The sequence below is a fragment of the Rhinatrema bivittatum genome, chromosome 9 (genome assembly GCF_901001135.1).
Source record: "Rhinatrema bivittatum chromosome 9, aRhiBiv1.1, whole genome shotgun sequence".
NCBI classification, from domain to species: domain Eukaryota; kingdom Metazoa; phylum Chordata; class Amphibia; order Gymnophiona; family Rhinatrematidae; genus Rhinatrema; species Rhinatrema bivittatum.
This window is the reverse complement of record NC_042623.1, coordinates 241,550,054-241,572,762: the sequence shown is the minus strand read 5'-3', so window position 1 is coordinate 241,572,762 and position 22,709 is coordinate 241,550,054. Positions and strand designations below refer to the sequence as shown.

Genomic DNA, 22,709 nt, shown 5'->3' with positions numbered 1-22,709 from the left:
AGTTTTGTTACTTGGTTGCATGGCTACTTTGACATTACGTATGACTGAGGGGCTGTGACTGGCACAGGGGCTTATATATGGCTCCGCCCACAAGTTTTGCTCTGTCTCCACCTACTGGTGCGGAGTCACAACCCAGGTGTCCTGGACTGATCCTTGGTACTACAGGAACGAAAATTATCAGGTAAGAAACTAATTTTCCTTTAATGATTTCTACAAATTGGCTAAAAAAAAAAAGGGTGGGGGAGGCAGCTGATCTAAAGGATGAAATGTGCATATTTTTATGCACAAAACCTGAATATACACCCCCTTGCTGGAAAAGTACTGGGAGTTCAGAAGCAGTAGTCTGCGCAGGTGAGAAATCATCTCTCGGGATACTGCCATTTCTCTGCATTCCTGTGTTGTAACGACAGAGGGCTGGGAGCACCGGGCACAGTTTGTATCAGAGCTGGGTTCTGTATCGGGAATACTTGTAGCAAGCTGTTGTCTCATTGCTCTTGTTTACTGGGGCACTATTGGTTGTTATGGATCAGTTTCTTTCCTGGCAGGGGTTTGGTTGAAGATTTTTGTTCAGCGTAGCGTCAATAATAACAGAGCTCTCTGTAACAAGAGACCAGCTTTGGTAGCGTGTGTTGGTTTTTTTCCTAAGTAACTAATATAAATATTTTGTTTTGGTTTTTTTTCTATGTAGAAATCTCCAGCAAATTTATTTAAGATAATTAAATGCAGACTTAGGCTGCTGATGGCAATTTTTTTCTTTCTGTGGTACAGGGCTACTCCTGTATCCCCCTTAGACGGTGGCTAATTCAGGTTCTTATCGGAAGATTCCCTGAGCACTAGTGCCCTACCGGCGCCGTGCACAGTGTTTAAGCCAGTTTTGCAGAAAACTGCGGGCCAGCAATGGACGTCAAGTTCTCGGTGGCTACTCAGCAAGCAATAAATTATACACTTATCTGAATTATAAATTTATATGCAAAAAATCTAAAATGGTTGTTGAAAGTGTCCACACACCTCTTTCCTGTCCCAAAGGAGGGCCGACTTTTTAGTGTTTGATAACCTTGTCATAGTTCGAAGTCCCTATTTCTTGCAGAACGTCTTAGTCTGAGACGTCCAGCACACAGGTAATTCTGTGTAGATGCTTGGTCCTCTCTAGTCCTGCATCGCTCTGGCTTAGTGGTATTCACTTCCTGTCCTCAAGGGCCGCAACCGGCTCAGGTTTTCAGGATATCCTTCATGAATATTCATGAGAAATTTGTATTGCAAACCTACCTCATGCATATTTAATAGGGATATCCTGAAAATCTAACCTGTCTGTGGCCCTCAAGGACGGGTGGTGAATACCACTGCTCTTGCTGCTTGTCTTGAAACAATACCAATATTCAGTGATCTCAGAAAGGTGAAAGTAAATATACCAAATCATTGATCAATTCACCTTAGTAGATGGTTGAGATCAGCACCTTCAGGGGCGGATTGGCCTATTGGGGGATCGGCCATCCCCTGATTAGCTGGTCACGAGGTCTCCCCTGCTCCTGCTTGCATTGTGGCTGTTTCCTTGCGCTGCCTGTAGTGGTGAGCAGCTGTGACCACAAAAAAGCTGGGAAGGTGGTGGGCCGGTCCTGCAAAGAGCCACGCCACTTCTGGGTCTGATTCCGACTTTCCAATTTTGCTCCACTCTCCCCTCACTAGAGGGAAAAGCCATCAAAGGGGTGTCTGCAGGCTGTGGGAGCCGGGCCACGTTCTGCCGGTGTTGCCTTAAGATTTTGCACCAGGCATAATTTTGGAACCGCTAGACTTCGATGGGTCTCCAATTAGGCAGGAGCCGGACAGCGTTGGCAGAAAGTGTCCCCGGCTCCCGCAGCCCACAAACAAGCAATAGAAGAGGCCCAGGCTCTGTAAGGCTGATAGCACCAACCCTACCACCTGTGAACAGGGGAAAAAAAAAAGTCTTGTACAGCCGCTGATATTTAGCCTCCTGCCCGAGACTGAATCAAAAACCCAACTTTCCCACCCCTGGCCGAAGAAAGGAACCAGAGGGGGTGAATAGGAGGCTTAGCGAGACGGGGCCAGCACACCCCTCCCACAGGATATAAATGCAAAGGACCTGCAGGGCTGCCGGCACTGTCATTCCCGCTGCAGGCAAAGAAGAGGCCTACAGGAGCTGGCACACCCCTCCCTGCATTTGCTAAATACAAAGGCCCCAGCACATCTCCTGGCACCTGCAGCAGGTGGCCTGGTCTGTGAGAGAGCCAGTGAGTGTGTGAGGGGGAGAGACAGCCTGTGAGTATGTGCTAGAGAGCTTGAGGGTGAATATGTATGATTGTGTTTGAGAGAATGAACTTGTGTGGTATATGTGTTTGTGAGAAGATATTTCATTCGCTCTCCTGCTCCCCTACACACAACAATTTCAGGGTGATTGAAAATCAAAAAGTTCCAGAGTATGGCAGACTTTTTCATCTCTATTTGTTTTAATTATTGGATAGTATTTGATGTCTGCTGTTTTGAAATATTTTATGTTTGATAAATTTTAAAACATTTGAATGAGCTTTAAAAATTATTGGATATCCTAATTGTCAGCTATTTTGAAATATGTATTCTGTTTTATTAGTATGTTGAGGCTTTTGTTTTGTTTGTTTTTTACATTTTATTGTTTTATTAGGAATGGTAGTGTTTCTGTTTATCTATAGTTGCACTGCATACAGAATCTGGCAGTTTCTAATTCAGTTTTTGTTTGCACATTTCCATTTATACTTTGTTTCTTTATTCTGCATGTGTGACCAAGGTGAGGGATTCTGCTAACATGCAATTTCTGTATATGGATCTATAGCAGCCTGGCTTGTTCTGTTTTCCTAATAGGGGGTGTATTGGTGTTTTAGGGCCTGATGTTAAATTTCCAGTTTTGCCTTTTTATAGGTAGGGCTGATACTGTTTGAGTCTAGCAGTTAGAAGGTTATCCGTATGGCAGAAGTACTTTCTTTTTGCTGGATTTTGGATTAAACAATGTTCCTGGTAGTGGAGGGAATTGTTGCTGTTGCTGAGGTGATGCAAACATTTGAATATATTTATTTTTCTATAGTGAGTGGTAAGGGGAAATGTCCTAGTTCAGCTTTTTCTGACTCTGGGATTAAGCCCATCATCTCAAGCTGTCTGTGACTCACGGGCACACAGCATTGTTGTGTTGCCACCTGTTCTTCCACTGAAAATAGAAAATGTACTCAAACTAGTAGGTAACGTTAATTGAAAGTGCTTACTAAAATACTTTATTTTTCATTTATAATATATTTAAACATTTCCCTATATTACAATGTTGGAACTTTCTATTTTTTGCCTTTTGTTCAATAATTGTTACACAAATTTCTTGACCACTTAAGTATATGTAGGGTATATATATAAATATACTGTATATATACATTTTTTGTGTGCAATTGTATACCCATGGACCAGTATAGATAAAAATCCCCTTGGGCTGATATTTTCCCACAATTTAACTCACATTTTAGCATGCTTTTTAACTCCTGCTTGATTTGCATCCTGTGGGGACCTCTGTTTTTAAAATGTGTGTTAAGTAAAACCCGCCCTAAAACTTAACTCCAATTTTAGGGCAGGTTTTATTACATCAGCCCCATTATGATTTGTGCCATCCAGACAACGAGGCCATCCTGTTCTATGCTGTGATTACTCATAACATCACTCTGCTTCAACCCAGCTAATCACAGCGAAATCCTAAGGCAATGTAAAAGCATAGCACATGTATACAACAGGATAATATTATATAGATTATCAGATAATAAATAAAAGAAGGGGTGGGCTTTTCAAAATAGTACCCCATTTCCAAAACTTATATAAATTGCAAATGTTACTGTGTTGGCCAGCAGTTAAACACGTGTCCATTAAAAATCAGCAGCCAGAAGACCATGCCTCCCAGGATATATCTATCAATAAGAACATGCCATACTGGGTCAGACCAAAGGTCCATCATGCCCAGCACCCTGTTTCCAACAGTGGCCAATCCAGGCCATAAGAACCTGTGTGTATATGTGAATTGCTTAATATGAATCTGTGATGTACCATAAACAATCATAAAAATTCAAAACGCACAGAATAAAAACACAATATATAAATATCTGCATCAAAACTTACATGCTTCTATGGTCTTAATCATCTGACTTCCTGACAAAATTAATATTTTTGTTTAAGCAAGCATATCTTTAAAATAGACTTAATTTTCAAGCTGTCTGACAAGCTCTGGATCTCTGGTAAGGAGTTCCAGAAGAACGGGGCAGCAACTGAAAAGGCCATGCTTATTGTAATGGTGGAACATCCAGAAGACCTCTCTGTGAGGATCTTAGCTGGCAGGGAGGGCAGTACATATGTGACAATGCATTATTCCAAGGGGAGGCTGAGGAGGAAATCAATCTGAAAATTGTAGTGCCAGTCTTGTACTGTATCCATGGATTAATTGGTAGCCAGTGAAGAAGGATTAAAACTGGACTGATATGGTCCCACCACATGTTACCCGATATTAAGCGGGCCGCTGCATTCAATAAGAGCTGCAATGGTTTTAGTATCTTTGCAGGGAGGCCTACATAGATAGAATTACGACTTCCGAAATTCAGACTTATCTAGCAGATGTTTCGGGCTGCATAAAACTCATAGGGGGTCATTTATCAAAGTGCAATGTGGCGTTTTCGCATGGTGCAATGCAAATTAGGAAAAGGGGAGGAGTTTGGGGTGGGATTTCTGGCCGGCTTCGCAATTTGCAAAGCCATATCGCACGGCTTAATGCGAATTTTAACTACACCTTTTTCATTTGCATTAAGCCGTGCGATATGGCTTTATCGCACTTTGCGATGTTTTCGCAAATAGCATTTTCAGTATTTTAAGCTGCTAGGGGAGAGAGAACCTCCCGGGGGGGGAGGGAAGGGAGAGAGAGAGAAACTAGCTATAAGGCCCTCATTCTAGGTAGGTATTTATACTTCTATATGAGGCCCACCTAGCTACTCTAGGTGAGGTGTAGGTATTAGTGTAGGGGTTAGGGGCCACTTTGACATGCAGAGTGTGATGTACGAACAGAACAGTGCACTCTTGTGAAGATTTGATGACCTTCGGAGTGAGGAAGCTCACCCAAAGATGAGATTTGTGCAATGTTCTGGCACAAGTGTCCTATCTGTTTTTAGAATTGAAATAATTCAAGGGTTCAAGGAACAGTATGAGGTCCATATTTGACATGTGTGAAAGTTACACCTTACATGTACAAGCCATAGAGTAAGATTAGTCACCTGCGACACTTAGGAACTTATCGTAGTGTACCAGTGAATTTCACCAGGAGTGGATTAGTCCATCGGGGCTTTGGGCATGCCCTGGTGGGCTGGTCAGGCCATTCACGTGGCTCACACATCACTTGCTGGAGGCTTCTTGCAGCCTCTGTGGAGAAGGGGAATGAGTGCTGCAGAAAAATGAGCAATGGCAGCAGTGGCAGAGGCGAGAAGATGAGGGCCGCAATTCCAGCAAGAGATGAAAGTTAGGTCTCCGGTGGCAGCAGCAGGCAGCGAATATTAGGGTCATGTCTGCTGCAGGATGATGAAAATGAAGGCCACGTTGGCTGGGAGGTGAGGAGAGATGAGGGCTGGGCTGCGTCAGTGGCAGCAGTGGGAAGATGAGGGCTGCAGCAGGAGCAATAATAGCTCAGTTAGTTGAAATGGCAGTGACAGCGAGAACATTAGGGGAGAGGAGGAGGGCTGACAGCAAGAGCTAGAGTTTGCAAAACTGAGACTGCTGGATTGAGGGAGGGGGTGAGAGGGGGAGAATTAGAATGAGAATGTAGGCAAAATGATTGGGATGGAGTGAATGGAGAAGTGAGACTGCTGGGGAGATGCTGATGTAGGGAGAATGAGAAGGGTGAGGAATGGGTAGGGGTAGGTGGAGAGTGTGGGGAAAAGTGAGATTGCTGGGTAGGGCATGGGATGGGGAGAGACTGCTAGGGATGCGGTGTGGGAGAGGGAGACTGGGGAAGGTGGGATGGGTTGGAGGGAGGGAGATGGGTTGGATGGAGAGTGCGTGAGATGGGGTGGGGAGAAGAAGATGGATTGGTAGGGAGGGCAACTGCTGGGGACAGCCAGTGAAAGTGAAGGAGTTCGATTCCGTGAACCCCTGAACAATGCACAGCTGTGACGCCTCTCGTCTCATCATGCTGCAGTGAAACGCACAGCCATTTTGATTTACTAACATTTGCAACGCAAACGGAACCTAATACGTAATGACGTACTTACGCACTAACGTTTAGTGAACGTAACTCCATTTTGGATTTATATTTTGTATTGTATTAATACGAACGCTATCGCGAATGTCTAACCCGTCAATTAAATGACGAAACAATAGTCTGATCATAAGCTACACCTACTAGAGACCACGCTAGCTATTGCTTGCTCAGCAGTTTGTAAAATGTTTGTTCAGCAAAACCAGAACGCATGTGTGAAAGATAAGAATTGTAAAGTGTATAAAGGTTTGCTCCGAAGGGGGCGTGGCATGCAGTTGTACTAAGCCGTTGTCTTAGCTGCATCTTGCTGGCAATAAAAGTCTATCTTTGCGGATCAGTTGTCTGGACCTCCTTACTGACAGAAAAACAGACGGTTACATTGGCGAGCCCAGCCAGGAGGTACCGGAGACGCTATTTTAGCTCTCCAGAAGGTCCGGTAGTTTGGAGGCGGAGCAGTCCCCCAGACATACCTGGTGAGTGGCCACCGCTGAGTTCAGCGATCAGGTTTCTGAGGGGATCGTTCCACAGAAATTCTGCCGGAACCTCTGGATTGATGATCCGGGAAGAAGGCTTTCATGACGATCGGAAGACCCCTGCAGGCGAGTATTAAGGGAATCTGGAAATAAGTAAAGACTAGCTAGCTCAGGAAATAGCCCGGTCTTTTCTGGCTGACCGAGGGGGGCCTTGATCACGCCCCATGCAGTGTGGTTAGTAGGAATTATGCTCCGAAAACCACGCGAATAATCTGTCTGAAAATAATAATCTGTCTGGAAATAATAATCTGTCTGGAAACAATAAGTAGCGTATACGACAGTGGGAATAGGTTTCTTGTTGTGTGAAAGAGAGTGAATGGCCTCGCAGTTCTAGACCGGGCGACCGCGTTCTAGTCGGGGCAATTGTGACCCTTTGTGTCTGACGGATACGGACCCCTTACCTATCCGTCTTCCCTTCCCTCCTTTGTCTGTGAATTCTATCCTAATGGGAGGGAGCGGGTCGACTCCGTTAAAAGTCATGACGGAACACTATAGCGAAGTGTTTGATGACCATAAATGTACAAAACCCGGAATGATTCAACGATGCACCCATAAGTGGCCCGGTTTCTGTGTAAATTGGCCTCCTACAGGAACCTTTAATTTCCAAACGGCCACACGGGTTCAGAAAATAGTTATACGAGAAGGGAATCCGGGTTGCCCTGAGGATATACCATATATAACCGCGTGGATCGCGGTTATTGAAAATCCTCCATCCTGGGCGAAGAAACTAGTAGAGGGAGCCGCCCTCGTAATGGTGGCTCAAGCATGTAAGATGGGAGACCGGAAATCCCCAAACCGGAAGAGAAAGGGCAAAGCGGCCATATTGGACTCTACAGAGCATGCGTCAGCTGAGGCGGCCATATTTGTAGTACAAGGGAATCCACGGACTCCAGAAAAAAAAATTAAACCCCTGCCGCCTCCAGCATTGCCCGACGCTGAAAATATTTTGCCGCCGCCATATGCCCCCAGTTATCCCCCCACATATCCCACGCCACCAAGCCCCCCAGTCCCCTCCAATGCGCAAGCTGATCCAAGGATGGCACCATCTCATGAAGAACGACCCGGAACGGCGACCGCAAAGGAAGAAGGCGGCGGCGAGGCATCCGTGTCAGACGGAACTCGCAGTAAGACCCAAGCCGCAGCTAGTTTGCAATTACCAATCAGGGAAACATCAACTGTTGTTCCCGTAGTCCCAACTGAAGAAAACGAGCATCGTACTACGCAAACAATAAGATTATTCACTTATATACCTTTCACATCCAGCGATCTTTTTAATTGGAAACAGCTGGGGCCATCATATGCTGAAAAGCCAGAACAGATGGTAGACTTTTTACGGGGCATTTTCGCTGCCCACAATCCTAACTGGGCTGACATCCGGCACCTAGCCTCTATTCTTTTCACCACTGAAGAACGCCGGCAAATACAGTTAAACATGGAGGAGGCAGCTCGATTAGGAGCCGGATCAGACGGACGTCCCGAAGACACAGTAAGAGGCTTAGCCCCGACTGCGGATCCCAACTGGGATTTCCAGACTGCGGCAGGGCGGGAGCGCATAACCGCCTATCAGACCGCATTTCTTGAAGCTTTGAAGAAAGGAAAGCAGAAGGTTGTAAATATGGGAAAAATCAAAGACGTGGTGCAGCAGAGAGATGAATCCCCCGGAAACTTTTTGGAGCGATTAATGGACGCATATCGTCAATACAGCCCATTCGATCCTGAGGATCCCAAGTATCAATCTATTATACTGATGAGCTTCGTTAGTCAGTCCTGCCCAGACATCCGCCGGAAGTTGCAAAAGCAGGAAGGGTTCGAGGGCATGAATATCAGCCAATTAAAGGCAATGGCTGATAAAGTGTATGTAAACCGAGAACCGGATGGAGACGGCAAAGAAAAGAAAGAAACTAGAAAGTTAAGAGAACGTGTTAGTCTGTTAGCCGCAGCGTTGGAAGAAACTAATTTCGGGAACCCGTCTAGGCAGTACAACGGGTATCCCGGATTCCGAGGAAGGGGCAACCCACCCTCAAGAGGGCTGCCAAGAGGACGAGCGAATAGAGGAGGATTGGTTAGAGGTGGGAAAATGCCATTGGGAGCCAACCAATGCGCATATTGTAAACAAGAAGGGCATTGGAAGTCTGAGTGTACGGTGCGCCGGCAAGCAAAACCGGGAGAATACGCACCGCCCAAATCTAAAGAAACGGAATGGCAGATGACTGTAGGCGAAACTTCCGGCGAGGATAGTGAAGCATGACTAGAAAGGGGAACTCTTCCTCTAGACCCCCTTGTGGAGATAAGAGTGGGCGCTGAAACGTTCAAAGGACTGTTGGATACGGGGGCTCAACGATCTGTAATGACCACAGCCATCACCACGCCTACTTCAAGAAACATCTCTATAGTTGGGGCTTCCGGAAAACCATTAACTGCTCCTTTCCTTCAGAAACGGCAAGTTACAATAGGAGGACAGTTAGTGTCCCATCAATTCCTCTACGTGCCAGGGTGCCCAGTACCCCTCATAGGAAGAGACCTCCTATGTAAATTAAGGGCTACCTTGCAATTCGAACCTACCGGTGAAATAAAGGCATCCTTTGCCGATAGTCCAGTTTCCCTGATATGTCCACTACAAGAAGAATGGAGACTACACCTCCCCGTTCTTGAACAAATCACTCTGCATCGATACGAAAGGGATACCCCTCTTAACAAACAACGCAGACAACTGATGGATAGTGTGCCCCAAGTATGGTCCGAACAGAATCCGGGAGGAATAGCTATCGACGCTATCCCCGTATGGATAGAAATGAAGCAGAATGCACAGGTGATCAATCAACCTCAATACCCCATTCCATACATGGCCAGAGAAGGAATTGAAATGCATCTGCAAAGACTGTATGATTTGGGAATTCTCAGGCGAATCCGATCTGCTTGGAACACCCCTCTACTGCCCGTAAAGAAACCCGGTTCTACTGATTACCGACCTGTACAAGATTTACGGAAAGTGAATAATCAAGTAGCAGATCTAGTAGCCCTTGTACCAAATCCATACTCAATCTTGGCTCAAGTTTCCCCTACCTCTAAGTGGTACAGCGTCATTGACCTCAAAGATGCTTTCTTCTCCGTTCCAGTAGCAGAAGAATGCCAGAACATCTTTGCCTTCACATGGGAAAATGCACAAACTGGAATCAAGCAGCAGTACACATGGACTCGCTTACCGCAAGGATTTAAGCACTCACCCACGATGTTCGGGGAGCAACTGGCAAAAGACTTAAAGATGTACCAAGTAACGTATGGGCCAGTCATACAGTATGTGGATGACCTTCTGTTGTTTCGTGAAACGTATCACGAATGTGCTATAGCCACACTCCACTTGTTAAAGACGTTGTACTCAAAAGGATACCGTGCAAGTAAAAAGAAGGTGCAAATTTGTGAATTGGAAGTAGAATACTTGGGATTCCAGATCCGGGAAGGTACCCGTTGCCTTGGAATATCCCGTACCAGTTCAATACGAGGTCAACCTGTACCCACTTGCAAGAAAGAGCTCCGAGCGTTCCTTGGAGCTGCAGGATACTGTAGGCTGTGGATTGCTAACTACGCTGTTATCGCCCAGTCCCTGTACGATAAGCTGCGGGGAAAGGAGGCAGAATCTCAGCCTTTTCAGTGGGAAACCCATGAACTGACAAGCTTACAACAACTGAAAGATGCCTTGATTGAACCACCTGCACTAGGACTGCCAGATGTAATGAAACCATTCCATCTATTTGTCGACGAGAAAAAAGGCATGGCCATAGGGGTATTGACTCAAACTCTAGGCTCATGGGAGCGACCTGTTGCATATCTCTCGAAAGGAATGGACAATGTTGCAAAAGGATGGCCAGGTTGTCTAAGAAGCATTGCGGCTGCATGCTTACTAATTCCAGAAGCAGTCAAATTAACTTTTGGACAAATCTTGAATGTAACGACCCCCCACACCATTCAAGGACTGCTAGAAACTCATGGACCAAAATGGATGACTAATTCACGTCTTGTAAAATATCAAGCTCTGCTATGTGAAACTCCTGAAATCCAAATACAGGACAGCAAAAACTTGAACCCGGCCACTCTTATGCCGGCACCTGAACCCGTCGCACATGACTGTGAAGAGGTCATGACTACAATACATTCCAGCAGACCAGACTTGAGAGATCAACCATGGCAGGGAGCATGGACATTATTTACTGATGGAAGCAGCCAGGTTATTGATGGGATTCGAGTTGCTGGATATGCTATAGTTTCTGAAGACGATATTATTGAAGCTGAGCCCTTACCACCCGGGACATCAGCCCAAAAAGCTGAACTAATCGCTCTCACCCGAGCTTTACAATTGGCAGAAGGACAGACTGTGAATATTTATACAGATTCCAAATATGCTTTCCTCACAATCCAGGTACATGGAGCCCTATATAAGGAGCGAGGGTTCCTAACAGCCGAAGGAAAGCAATTGGCCAATGCATCTGAAATACATCAATTACTAAATGCTGTGTGGGCACCACAAAAGGTAGCTGTCATGCATTGTAAAGCCCATACCGGAAAGTCAGATCCCGTTGCAAAAGGAAACCAATGGGCAGATAAAACAGCAAAAGAAGCAGCCCGTGCACATTTATTATCAATTCCAACTACGACATGTCCACTTCTACAATTCCCAACAGAAACTCCCACCTATTCAACAGAGGAGAATGACTGGGCACAGGCTGAACAGATCCACCATCACAATGGCTGGTGGATTCTGCAAGATAACAGAATATGGATTCCAGAAACATTAGCTTGGACTATTGTCAAGGAAGCACATAACAAGACCCATCTCGGACGAGATGCACTGGTAAAGTTGCTGGGAAAGACGTATTACATCAATAAAATAATCCAACTAACAAAACACGCGATCAGCCAATGTGTCACATGTGCTAAAAATAATCCCAGAAGTGGACCTGGTCCATCACCTGGACATATTTTAAGAGGAACTACACCTTTCCAAGTTTGCCAAATTGACTTTACTCACATGACTCCGTCCAAAGGTTACAAAGCAATGCTGGTGGCTGTTTGCACCTATACAGGATGGATCGAAGCCACACCAACACGAACTGAAACCTCCAAAGAAGTTGCATCCTTGCTCCTTCACCAAATCTTACCACGCTACGGATTGCCAAGACAAATCAATTCAGACAATGGACCAGCATTCACCAGCGATGTTATCCAAAAACTAAGTAAAATCCTCGGTATCACATGGCATCTGCACTGCGCATGGCGACCGCAGAGCAGTGGATCTGTTGAACGGGCTAACAGAACACTGAAGAATCAGATAGCTAAACTATGTCAAGAAACAAAGACCAAATGGCCAGACATCCTACCCTTAGCATTGCTACATCTCAGATGCAGTCCAAAACGATCAGGGCTAACACCGTATGAGATGATGTATGCAAGACCTCCACCTCTCCCTTCTTTTCCTGAATCATTGCAGATACAAGGAGAGTTGTCACTAAGTAATCAGCTCAAAGGACTATATAACACAGTCATTGCAATTCAAGACTATACATGTGACGTTGAACCGCTAGTTTTGTTGACACCAATTCATCCATTCCAAGTTGGAAATTCTGTATGGGTGAAGGACTGGGATGAATCCGATTTCCTTAAACCACGTTGGAAGGGTCCATACACAGTATTACTCACCACTCCTACTGCTGTAAAGGTCTCTGGATGTCCTTCCTGGATTCACTGGACTCGCCTAAAACCTGCTGCCTCCAATTGGCAGGTCTCTAGGATTGGAGACCACAAGTTAAGATTCACTCAAAACAGGCAACAAGATAGTCCAGATTAGATGGTTATAGTACTTTGCTAAAGAGTACTAACGTATACGTTTTTTCTTCCTTTCAGAATTAATCTACTGAACTACTTACAACTCAAGTTCAACGTGTTCACCCTCAACTTTCGGCTATGACAACCAGACTACTACTAGTTATTCTACTACTTTCCTGTTCTACAGCAACATCTCTTGTTCTACCTCTAAGCAAAAACTGCACTGAATGTGTCAAGTTAATCCATACCACTACTCCAGATGGATTCCAGATTGTCTCTACCATTATACACCAATCTCAGCCACCTGACTCATGTGCAACTCAGCCTGCGTGCTCATTGAATACTACTCAAGGATACCAATCTTTTCACCGGTGCCTACAAAATGACAAGGTCATTTGTCATACACCTACAACTCCCAAGTACTATAACATCACTTTGACCGCCGGATTACCAAAGAGCTATACCTCAACCATCGTTCCAGAAGGAAAAGGCATCCTGTACTACATCAACTCGACCAAAGTCCTTGTTGGAGGAGAAACTACTGCCACCATTATCTTCAACGCCTGTGAAGCCATTGGAAAGCACCCGAACGCCCTCCACTGCGGATCCAAAGCCTGGAAACAGGCCTATACTCACAACCATAAGTACCTTTGCCCTTACAATCGGGTGGCCAATCCATCGCAATGGCTACCATGTCAAGGAGACTTAATTTCATCAGGATGGGCTCTGGTATGTGACTATACAGGAGGAGGATATCATGGTTGCCATGGAATTGGCCGGTTAACTGCAGTAACTGGTAATACCATGTCCATACAATGGCCCATACGGGGTGAAGGATATCCCTGGCAAGATACTTGGGGCTTTGGAATCGATGGAACAGGAAAAGACCCCATGACCTATATAACAATTACCCAACGTCGAGACAAACCTCGACCAATTATTCATCAGACTACTGTAGTGGGCTATCAGTCCTTCTTTGATGAAATATCACACGCCTCAGAAGAATTGAAAAAACATGCATTCTCCAAGCAAGCAAAGAATATGTTTGTCAATCTGGCTGAGAATATAGCTCTCTCTCTTGAAATTAAAAATTGTTTTGTCTGCGGAGGAACGCACACTGGGGAACAATGGCCATGGGAAGCTAAAGAGGTCTTCCAAACCGATCTAAATCAATTGAACGCGACAATAACTTACAAACGAAAAACTCACCCATATGAATGGGCTCTCCAAACAGATGTCATTGGCAGACATTGCATATCTCGACAACATTCCCGAGTATATACTACCTCTGTTGGTAATTCCCCATGTACTGGGGTCCTTACTGCTAACCTAACCAAACAAACCTGGTGGCAAACTGAGAATTTGACAATGCCCACCACCATGTGGACTGAAGCAGTCCTCAACAAAACGTGGACTGATGCTGGAATGCCAACCACCCTCTTCGCTGCACCAGACGGCTATTATTTCGTTTGTGGCCGCCGGGCATATGAATTACTCCCGCTAAACTGGTATGGCACCTGTTTCCTAGCCACCATACGACCAAGTTTCTTTCTCTTACCAATCACAGCGGGTGAAACATTGGGTGTACCTGTCTATAGCCCTATGAAACCAAACAAACGTCGCAGAAGTCCTAAAGTTTCCATTGGTGACTGGAAAGATCAGGAGTGGCCCCCTGAGCGAATTGTACAATACTACGGCCCTGCCACATGGGCTGAAGATGGATCCTATGGATATAGAACCCCAATATACATGTTAAATCGCATCATTCGCTTACAAGCAGTACTAGAACTCTTGACCAATGACTCCGCTATGGCACTCAATATTTTGGCCAAACAAAACACCAAAATAATAACAGCTGTCTATCAAAACCGTTTAGCCTTGGACTACCTCCTTGCACAAGAAGGTGGTGTCTGTGGCAAATTTAATCTCTCCAATTGTTGTTTACAGATCGATGATAAAAGCAAAGTTATCGAAGAGATTACTGATCGCATGATACGATTAGCTCATGTCCCTGTACAAACATGGACCGGTATCCTTGATTGGACTTCCTCACTACCAAATTGGCTTACTTCAATCCCCGGATTGAAGGACATCTTCATTCCTCTTTTATTTTTTATTCTAACTTGCATTCTGTTCCCTCTTTGTTTACCTCTTATTTTCAGAAATCTACGATCTATGATTGAAACCATTGCTGATCGCAGAGCTGCAGCACATATTATGATGATCAATAAGTATGTGTCAATTTCTACTTTCCCTGATTCTGATGGTTCAGACTCTGATGATATCTCTTTTGATTCTGATTATTTTGATACTAAACTCTAAAACCACCTAATCCACCGATAGGACCACTTTTGTTACTAGGGAAAGCCGGGCTACAAAGGGGGTTGACGCCATTAGGGCCCATCCGTCTCAAACCCGTGAAGAAACCAACGACCTAGTAACATTTTAGGGTCCATCTTAACAGTTATTAGTATTGATTTTTTGCTTCTCTTTTCAGTTACTTAACAGCAACGAGTGATACTTCCACTATACATCGTCGTTGAAGTATCAAAGGGGGGAATGAAGGAGTTCGATTCCGTGAACCCCTGAACAATGCACAGCTGTGACGCCTCTCGTCTCATCATGCTGCAGTGAAACGCACAGCCATTTTGATTTACTAACATTTGCAACGCAAACGGAACCTAATACGTAATGACGTACTTACGCACTAACGTTTAGTGAACGTAACTCCATTTTGGATTTATATTTTGTATTGTATTAATACGAACGCTATCGCGAATGTCTAACCCGTCAATTAAATGACGAAACAATAGTCTGATCATAAGCTACACCTACTAGAGACCACGCTAGCTATTGCTTGCTCAGCAGTTTGTAAAATGTTTGTTCAGCAAAACCAGAACGCATGTGTGAAAGATAAGAATTGTAAAGTGTATAAAGGTTTGCTCCGAAGGGGGCGTGGCATGCAGTTGTACTAAGCCGTTGTCTTAGCTGCATCTTGCTGGCAATAAAAGTCTATCTTTGCGGATCAGTTGTCTGGACCTCCTTACTGACAGAAAAACAGACGGTTACAAAAGGACTAGATAGCAGCCTAGAGAGCTACAGTCCGTGGGGCAGCAATGACTCCTCCTCCCCTCCTGTGCTGGCAGGAAGGAGTATCATCGCGAGCAGGAAGCAGCAAGGATGGCCCATGTGCCCAGAGCAGGAGGCAGTATCGATGGCTCGAGGGGCCTGAAAGCGCATGAAGCAGCGGGGTCACCCTGCAGGGCTTTGAGAAGCCAGAAGTATCGGGGTTGGCCTGTATGCGGAATAAAAAGCAGCAGCGTTGACCCTCTGAGCTGGAAGGAGTGGGAGGCCAGCAGCACTGGCGCTGGCCTGTGCACCAGGAGGAGGAAGGGGCTGGAGGCAGATCAGCATTGGACCCATGGGCCCGAAGAAAGAGAGGCGTCCTGAGGGTTAAGGGGATTGAAGAAGGAGGCTGCTGCTGCCCCGTATTTGTGCTTCCAGAGGGAGACCGCGCATGTTTATTTTATGAAGAACGGTGATCTTTGTTTTTCCACTGTTGCTTTCGTATGGTATCTGGCTTTCAGTTCCAGTTCAGCTTTTGTCTGCACATTTGTATTTATACTTTATGATCTCTTTATTCTATATCTGGCAAGGGTCTGTCTATGTTCTGCATGTGTGATTGAGTTGAGGTATTCTGCGCTGCTGGGTACTTTCTGTGTAGTGCTCTATAGCAGCCTGGCTTATTCTGTTTTCCCAGTAACAGGCATATTGCTATTTTAGGGCCTGGGGTAATATTTGCAGTGTTACCTTTTCCTAGGTATAATTGTTGCTGGCAGTTAGTGGTGTTTTGATATGAGAGGTTTACTATATGCATTGTTGTGGTGCACACCAGAAAAACAAGAGACCCTTAGAACCCACATGGTATTAGGCCTATTGTAATAGGTGTTCAGTGTTGGCTTGGACCTCAGAAAGCCTTGAGTAAACAATCACAAGTGATATTTTTAATTCAACTGTAATTTGTTTTTTCTTATAAAACCTATTATAAATGCATAATTTTTTAATTGTGTGTGAGGTGGGTTCGGCAGAGGCCAGGCACATGGCTGTAAGCTTTGCTTAGGGCACCTAATTTCCTTGCCCTTGCCTTGGAGGGAGATGTATGGGGTGGGAGACAACAGTATAATACAATTACAGGTTTAAGAGAGGACAGTAACAATTCCCAGGTTTTGGTGCTGGTCCATATTGCATCTAGTCAGATTATATTTCTGGCCATGGGATAAAACAAATTTTATTGTAACTGTAGTTTCTCCAGCTTTTTAAATTTTTTTTCTTAATAGAGGATGGATGTAGTTTTAGAATAAAGGTGGTATGGTGTTAGATAATTTTCTGCTGATGTTTTTAGATATTTTATGCTTATTATATTCTTGTTGTAAACCATATTGGGTCTCCTTTGGATTGAGGAAGGCATTATATAAAAGTGAATGTTATGGTCTTAAAGCATTTAATCTTTTTTCTGTTAGTTTTGGGAAATGTGCATCTCTGATATCTCTTGTATTTTGCACAGTATAGGAGGAAATGCATTTCTTTTTTTTTTTCCTAATTTTGGACAATAGACTAGCTTATTTGAGTTTTCAGTTCAATTTTTGTCTGTGTATTTCCAACTTGTGGTGAGGGTCTCTGTTTTTTGCATGTGACCATGATTAGGTATCTGTAGCAGTCTATTCTTCCAATCTGCACTTCCCAGTAGAGTTCTAGGACATTGGTTCTCAACTTTTCATTACTATATATCCCTTTACATTGTGGGCTGATTTTGATAAAATCCCCCATGCTGATATTTTCCTACAATCTACCCCTGATTTTCACTTTCATATTATCTGGGTAACAATATGTTTAGTCAAATGTAGAGCCAAGTCCAACCTTACAGGTTAGGATTTTGACAAAACCATGTGTCCAGTTTTGAGTTTTTCTGTACCTAGAATGCTGTGTTGGATCATACTGATGATTCATTGAGCCCAGCATCCTGTCTGATAGTGGCCAATCTAGAAATTCCCAGCAGATCTCAAGGGGGAGATTCCCTTCTATTTTGCTTGTATGGCATAGACACATTGAACCAACAGAATTGCTCTCCAAGCAGTTGACTGCTTGAAGGAACCCCTAAACACATGCAGTGTTTCTGCCTGCTGGTAGGAGGTAGGATGCTTTGCTGTGGGTTTAGAGAGCATGAAATGAGGGAGAGGCAGGCTGATGGTGACACTTATAATTGAATCTCTGTTCAGCACGTCACAGTTTCCACTATTTTCCTGTTTCATATTGTTGAGGAGAAAACGGAATCGCTCTTAAAATAAATAAATAAAAACAAAAAAAAACAACTTGTTTCACTGACCTCAAAAGTTGTTTTATGAAACAAATTTTCAGAAAGATCTAGAGGGTTTGTAAGAATTCTCCTTTCACAAATCTATTGCGTTTCCTGACTTTCCGTTATTGCAATTGTCGAGCATTATCCCATAAATCTTCTTGCTACAGCTCACGTAATGGAGGGTGATTGCTATTGTTGAGTGCACCTTTTCAGCCCAACCCTAGCTGGCTCATTTTTTTTTTCTTAAATAAAATTAAGAACAATTGGAGGATTCAGCGTCTGCCTTCTCGCTTCCTGCAGTAGTTTAATTGGCATTTCCCTAGCTGAGCTGACAGGTGTATGGAATTAGAGACAAGAATTAGAATTAGAGACTGGCCCATTGGTATGTTAGTGGACATTCTATGGTAATGTGGTTCTGTGATCACGTGATCTAATTTTGTTTGTTTTATATGCTTTTAGCCTCAACGGCAGGGGATCACATCACGAATGTTTAAAGCTTTAATTGGTAAAGGGCATCCAGAATTCTCCTCCAATAGACAGCAGGATGCCCAGGAGTTTTTCCTGCATCTTATAAATCTGGTGGAGGTAAGTAGGAAAAACAGCTACTTCCTTTTGACTCATTTTTAATTTGAACAAAACAAATTAAATTTTGGCTCTTTTCTTTTCATTTTGGTTTTAGAACTAGCACGCACTATGTATTTTTTTTTTTAATTTATATTTTTATTGGGCAAAACAGTCATGATCATAACATGAAAACCATGTACATTGTCCAAGACACTTGAACCTAATATACAATACATAAACTGCCAATACACATTTTACTGCCCCCACCCAATCCCCCCCCCTTTGTTATATCACACATCTGAGCTTTCCTCTTCATAAAGTACCAATAACAGCAATAAAAATAAGATACAGTAAGTAAAAAGGAAAGTTCCCCATCCGGGTATCCAGTATCATCCCCATCAGTCTGAGCCCAAGCACCCATCCCCACATCTGCTGTCTTGTAGGTCCAGAGCAACATACTTCAGAAGGTTTTATACCAATGTAGAAACTGTTCCCAAAGTCCAATGTGAGAGACCAACTTGTCTGTCTGCCCTGCGCGCAAATAGTACCAGTAGTGCACAGCCCATAATCTTTTTATGACTGTTTCCACTGCTGAAGGGACTTCTTTGCGCCAATGTGAGGCCAATTCCTGACGGGCTGCGCAAAGTATGTGATTAATCAGGATCCGTATTTGAGATGGCCACTCCGTAGGATAAGCAGATGATACGTATATTTCAGGGATGAAAAGGACTTCCACCCCCCAACATCTGTGAAATAATGGTCGCAACCCACTTCCAGTAGGGCATCACCTTAGGACACGTCCACCAGATATGTATGAAGGAGCCCTCCGACTTACAGTTCCTCCAACAGGTAGCGACTCTAACCGAATGCATTTTGCTAAATTTAAGGGGAGTAAGGTACCATCAATATAACAATTTATAATTTGTTTCCACCGCATTAGCAGAGAGAACTTTTGGCAGCATTCATATAACACTGTGTCCATTGTTTGGCAGAACACGAGTTCCCCCAGTCCCGTTCCCATTGTGTTTGATAAGGACTAGGATCAGTAGAATGTTGTCCCAGCCACGCGTAGATGTTAGATATCACCCTTTTAAATACCCCTAGATTGAAACACATGTCCTCAAATTCTGTCCTCAGACGACTGACAAGCTCCCTCAGGTAGGCGTCCTGTGCACAGTGGCAGAGTTGAAGATGATGGAAGTGTTCAATACCAGGGATCTGAAACTGACGTTGCAAGTCCGCAAAGAGAATTACTATCATGTTGTCTATTTGACCATAACACCATACGCTCCATTGATTCCACTTATGAAAAGCACGTGCCACATTGGAGACTGGACGACCCGACGACCCGCTTCATAAATACCCAAGGGCAGGAGTAGTGATATCTGCTTATGACCAGACAATACTTACCTACATTTGTTCCAAATCTTTAAAGTCAGCTTAGTAAAGGGATTCTGAATCCCACTCCCCCCAACTCCTTCGCGGGTATTCCCCAAATTAGATTATATCTCCACATGTTAATTGTTGTTTTCTTCTATTGAAACCCTAATATCATTCGTGTTTTTTTTATTAATATGTTTATAGTTTGTACCATATCTTAATTTTACTATGTTAACCAATTGTTCCATGTGAATGTTATCCTTTATTATTTATTCACCCTGATCTATGTAAACAGATACGTTGTGCAAACAGTTATCGGTATATAAAAGCCTTTAAATAAATAAGTAAATAAATAAATATAAAGTATCCCCATTAAGTCCCATCTGTTCACTATTTATCCACTGTTTGTTGATTTGACGGGCCGTCCACTCCGGAATCACCCTAAGCTGCGCCGCTCGGTAGTATTTAAAAAAAGATTTGGGACTGCCAGTCCCCTGTTTTCCTTGGGGCGGTGAAGAATTTTCCACGCAATGCAGGGTGGCAGTCTCCGCCAGATAAAATGGAAAACCTTGGTGTGCAAGGATTTCAAAAACTTAGTTGGAATTTCTATGGGAAGCGTCTGGAACAGGTATAGTCACCGTGGGAGCACATTCATTTTAATAACTGCCACCCTTCCCATCCAAGAAAGCCGATATGAATCCCTGATCTCTAGATCTTTTGTGGTTTTGGACATCAATGGTGCATAATTTAAAGTAAATAATTGCCTCCAGTCTGCTCCCAACTGTATGCCCAAATATTTAATGCTGTGAGAAGTCCATTTAAACAGAAAATGAGCCTGGATGATGATGGATGCCTGGTCGGCCGTGAGGGATAAGTTCAGGATTTCCGTTTTTGTCATATTGACCTTAAACCCCAATAAAGCACTAATTTTATCCAGCTCCTGGACCAATATGAGTAGGGTGAGCTGAGGATAAGCTATTGAAAAAAGAATATCAGCAAATAATGAGATCTCGTATTGGGTGTTCTCTGCTGTAATCCCTTTGATATCAGCATTGTGGCGGACCATCGACGCAAGGGGCTCCATACAAAGGGCAAACAGGAGGGGGGAGAGGGGACACCCCTGCCGTGTTCCCCTTCCCAGGTCAAAGACCGGAGAATATGATCCATTCACCTTTGGGAGAAGAGAACATGGCAGATAACAAAGTTCTAAAATTGTCCCCAAGGCCTACTTTTTGTAAAACTTGAAACAGAAATCCCCAATGGACCCCATCAAAGGCCTTCTCCGCATCCATGGCCATTAGCACCGATGGAATCTGGCGGCAGCGGGCTGACCACATTGTTGGTTATTTTGCGCAAATTATCCCCCACCTGCCTGCCAGGGATGAAACACGATTGATCATTATGTACTATCATAGGTAATAGCTTGTTGAGTCTACATGCCAAAATTTTCGCTAAAATCTTTGTCTAGATTTAAAAGGGATATTGGTCTGTAGGACCCACATACAGGCCAATACAGAACGGTGCGCTCAGCTGAGCTCCCCGTTTGGACATGTGTTTTTGACCTGCTATTACCCCTTATACAGTAAGGGGTAGTAGCACGTAGAAAACACGCGGCCAACCCCCCGAAACTAATAGCGCTCATCATATGCAAATGCATGTTGATGAGCCTATTAGGTAGTCACCCGCAATGCAGAAAGCAAAATGTGCGGCCAAGCTGCACATTTTACTCTCAGAAATTAAGTCCTGCCAAATTTGTCCTTAAAATTTGACACTGAGAGATTTGTTGTTTCATAGCAATATTAAGTCAGAGGCCCCAAAAAAAAAAAAAATTCTGCCCACGGGTTGAAAAACGGACGCTCAATTGTTCCGAACCCGTGGCTGTCAGTTAGACAACAGACGCCGGTAATATTAAGCGTCAGCTGTCAGACCCGCTGACAGCCGCCGCCTCCTTATTAGTGCGGGCCCTAATTTAAATACTGAATCGCGTGCCTGGGCGCTTGTTGGGAGAGCGGGCGCTCGCCTCGGAGCGCTGGCTCTCCCGCGCAGTTTACTGTATGGGCCTGATAGATTTATCTGTACCTGGCTTTGGCAAAATAGTGATACCTGCTAAATCCATTGACGGTGGCAGTCGGATTGACAAATATGTTATACACTTTTTATAAATTTGGTATAAGTAACTCCCCAGATTTTTTGTAGAAAAGGCTATGTCCCTATCTGAAATTGGGTGCTCCTTCATATATAATTCTCGGTAAAATTGTGCAAGCTGCTTCCTAATATTCTTATTGTGAATGAGGAACTTTCCTTGTTGGTCCTTAATCCTTAAAATTTGACACTGAGAGATTTGTTGTTTTGTCTGGCTAATAGTTTACCGGGTCTATTACCCTCAGCAAAATAGGTACCCCTAGATTTATCCAACTTATTACTAGTCTCTCCGTCTAATATCTCTCTGAGTTCATTCCTTTTCCTGTCCAACTCTCTTAATATCTTCCCGCCTCCCCTGGTTTGTGTTTTTCTAGTTGACTAATATCTCTAAGCAGGTCTCTCCGAGTTTGTTGGGATTATCACTTACTGGCAGTCGCCTTGGCAATCGGCTTTCCTCGGATAACTGCCTTGAAGCAGTCCCAAACAACCCCTGGTGCTACTTCACCATTGTCATTAAGAGTAAAGTATTCTTTAATGTCGTCCCGTAGAGTTGATTATCAGGGAGCAATGCATTATTCAATCTCCAATATTTAATCCCGGTGTCTTCTATTTGCAGGGAAAAAGACCCCAGAATGAGCGAATGATCCAACCACGTTGTAGGTCCAAT

At 44.0% G+C, this 22,709-nt stretch overlaps 1 protein-coding gene across 1 annotated transcript in view; it reads left to right on the top strand.

Annotated features, from left to right (window-relative positions):
* Positions 1 to 22,709, top strand: part of USP13 (ubiquitin specific peptidase 13) — a 202,053-nt gene that overhangs the window by 99,441 nt on the left and 79,903 nt on the right. The window contains 1 exon segment of the mRNA XM_029615535.1: positions 18,416 to 18,541. Coding sequence (XP_029471395.1) covers positions 18,416 to 18,541 — 126 coding nt within the window.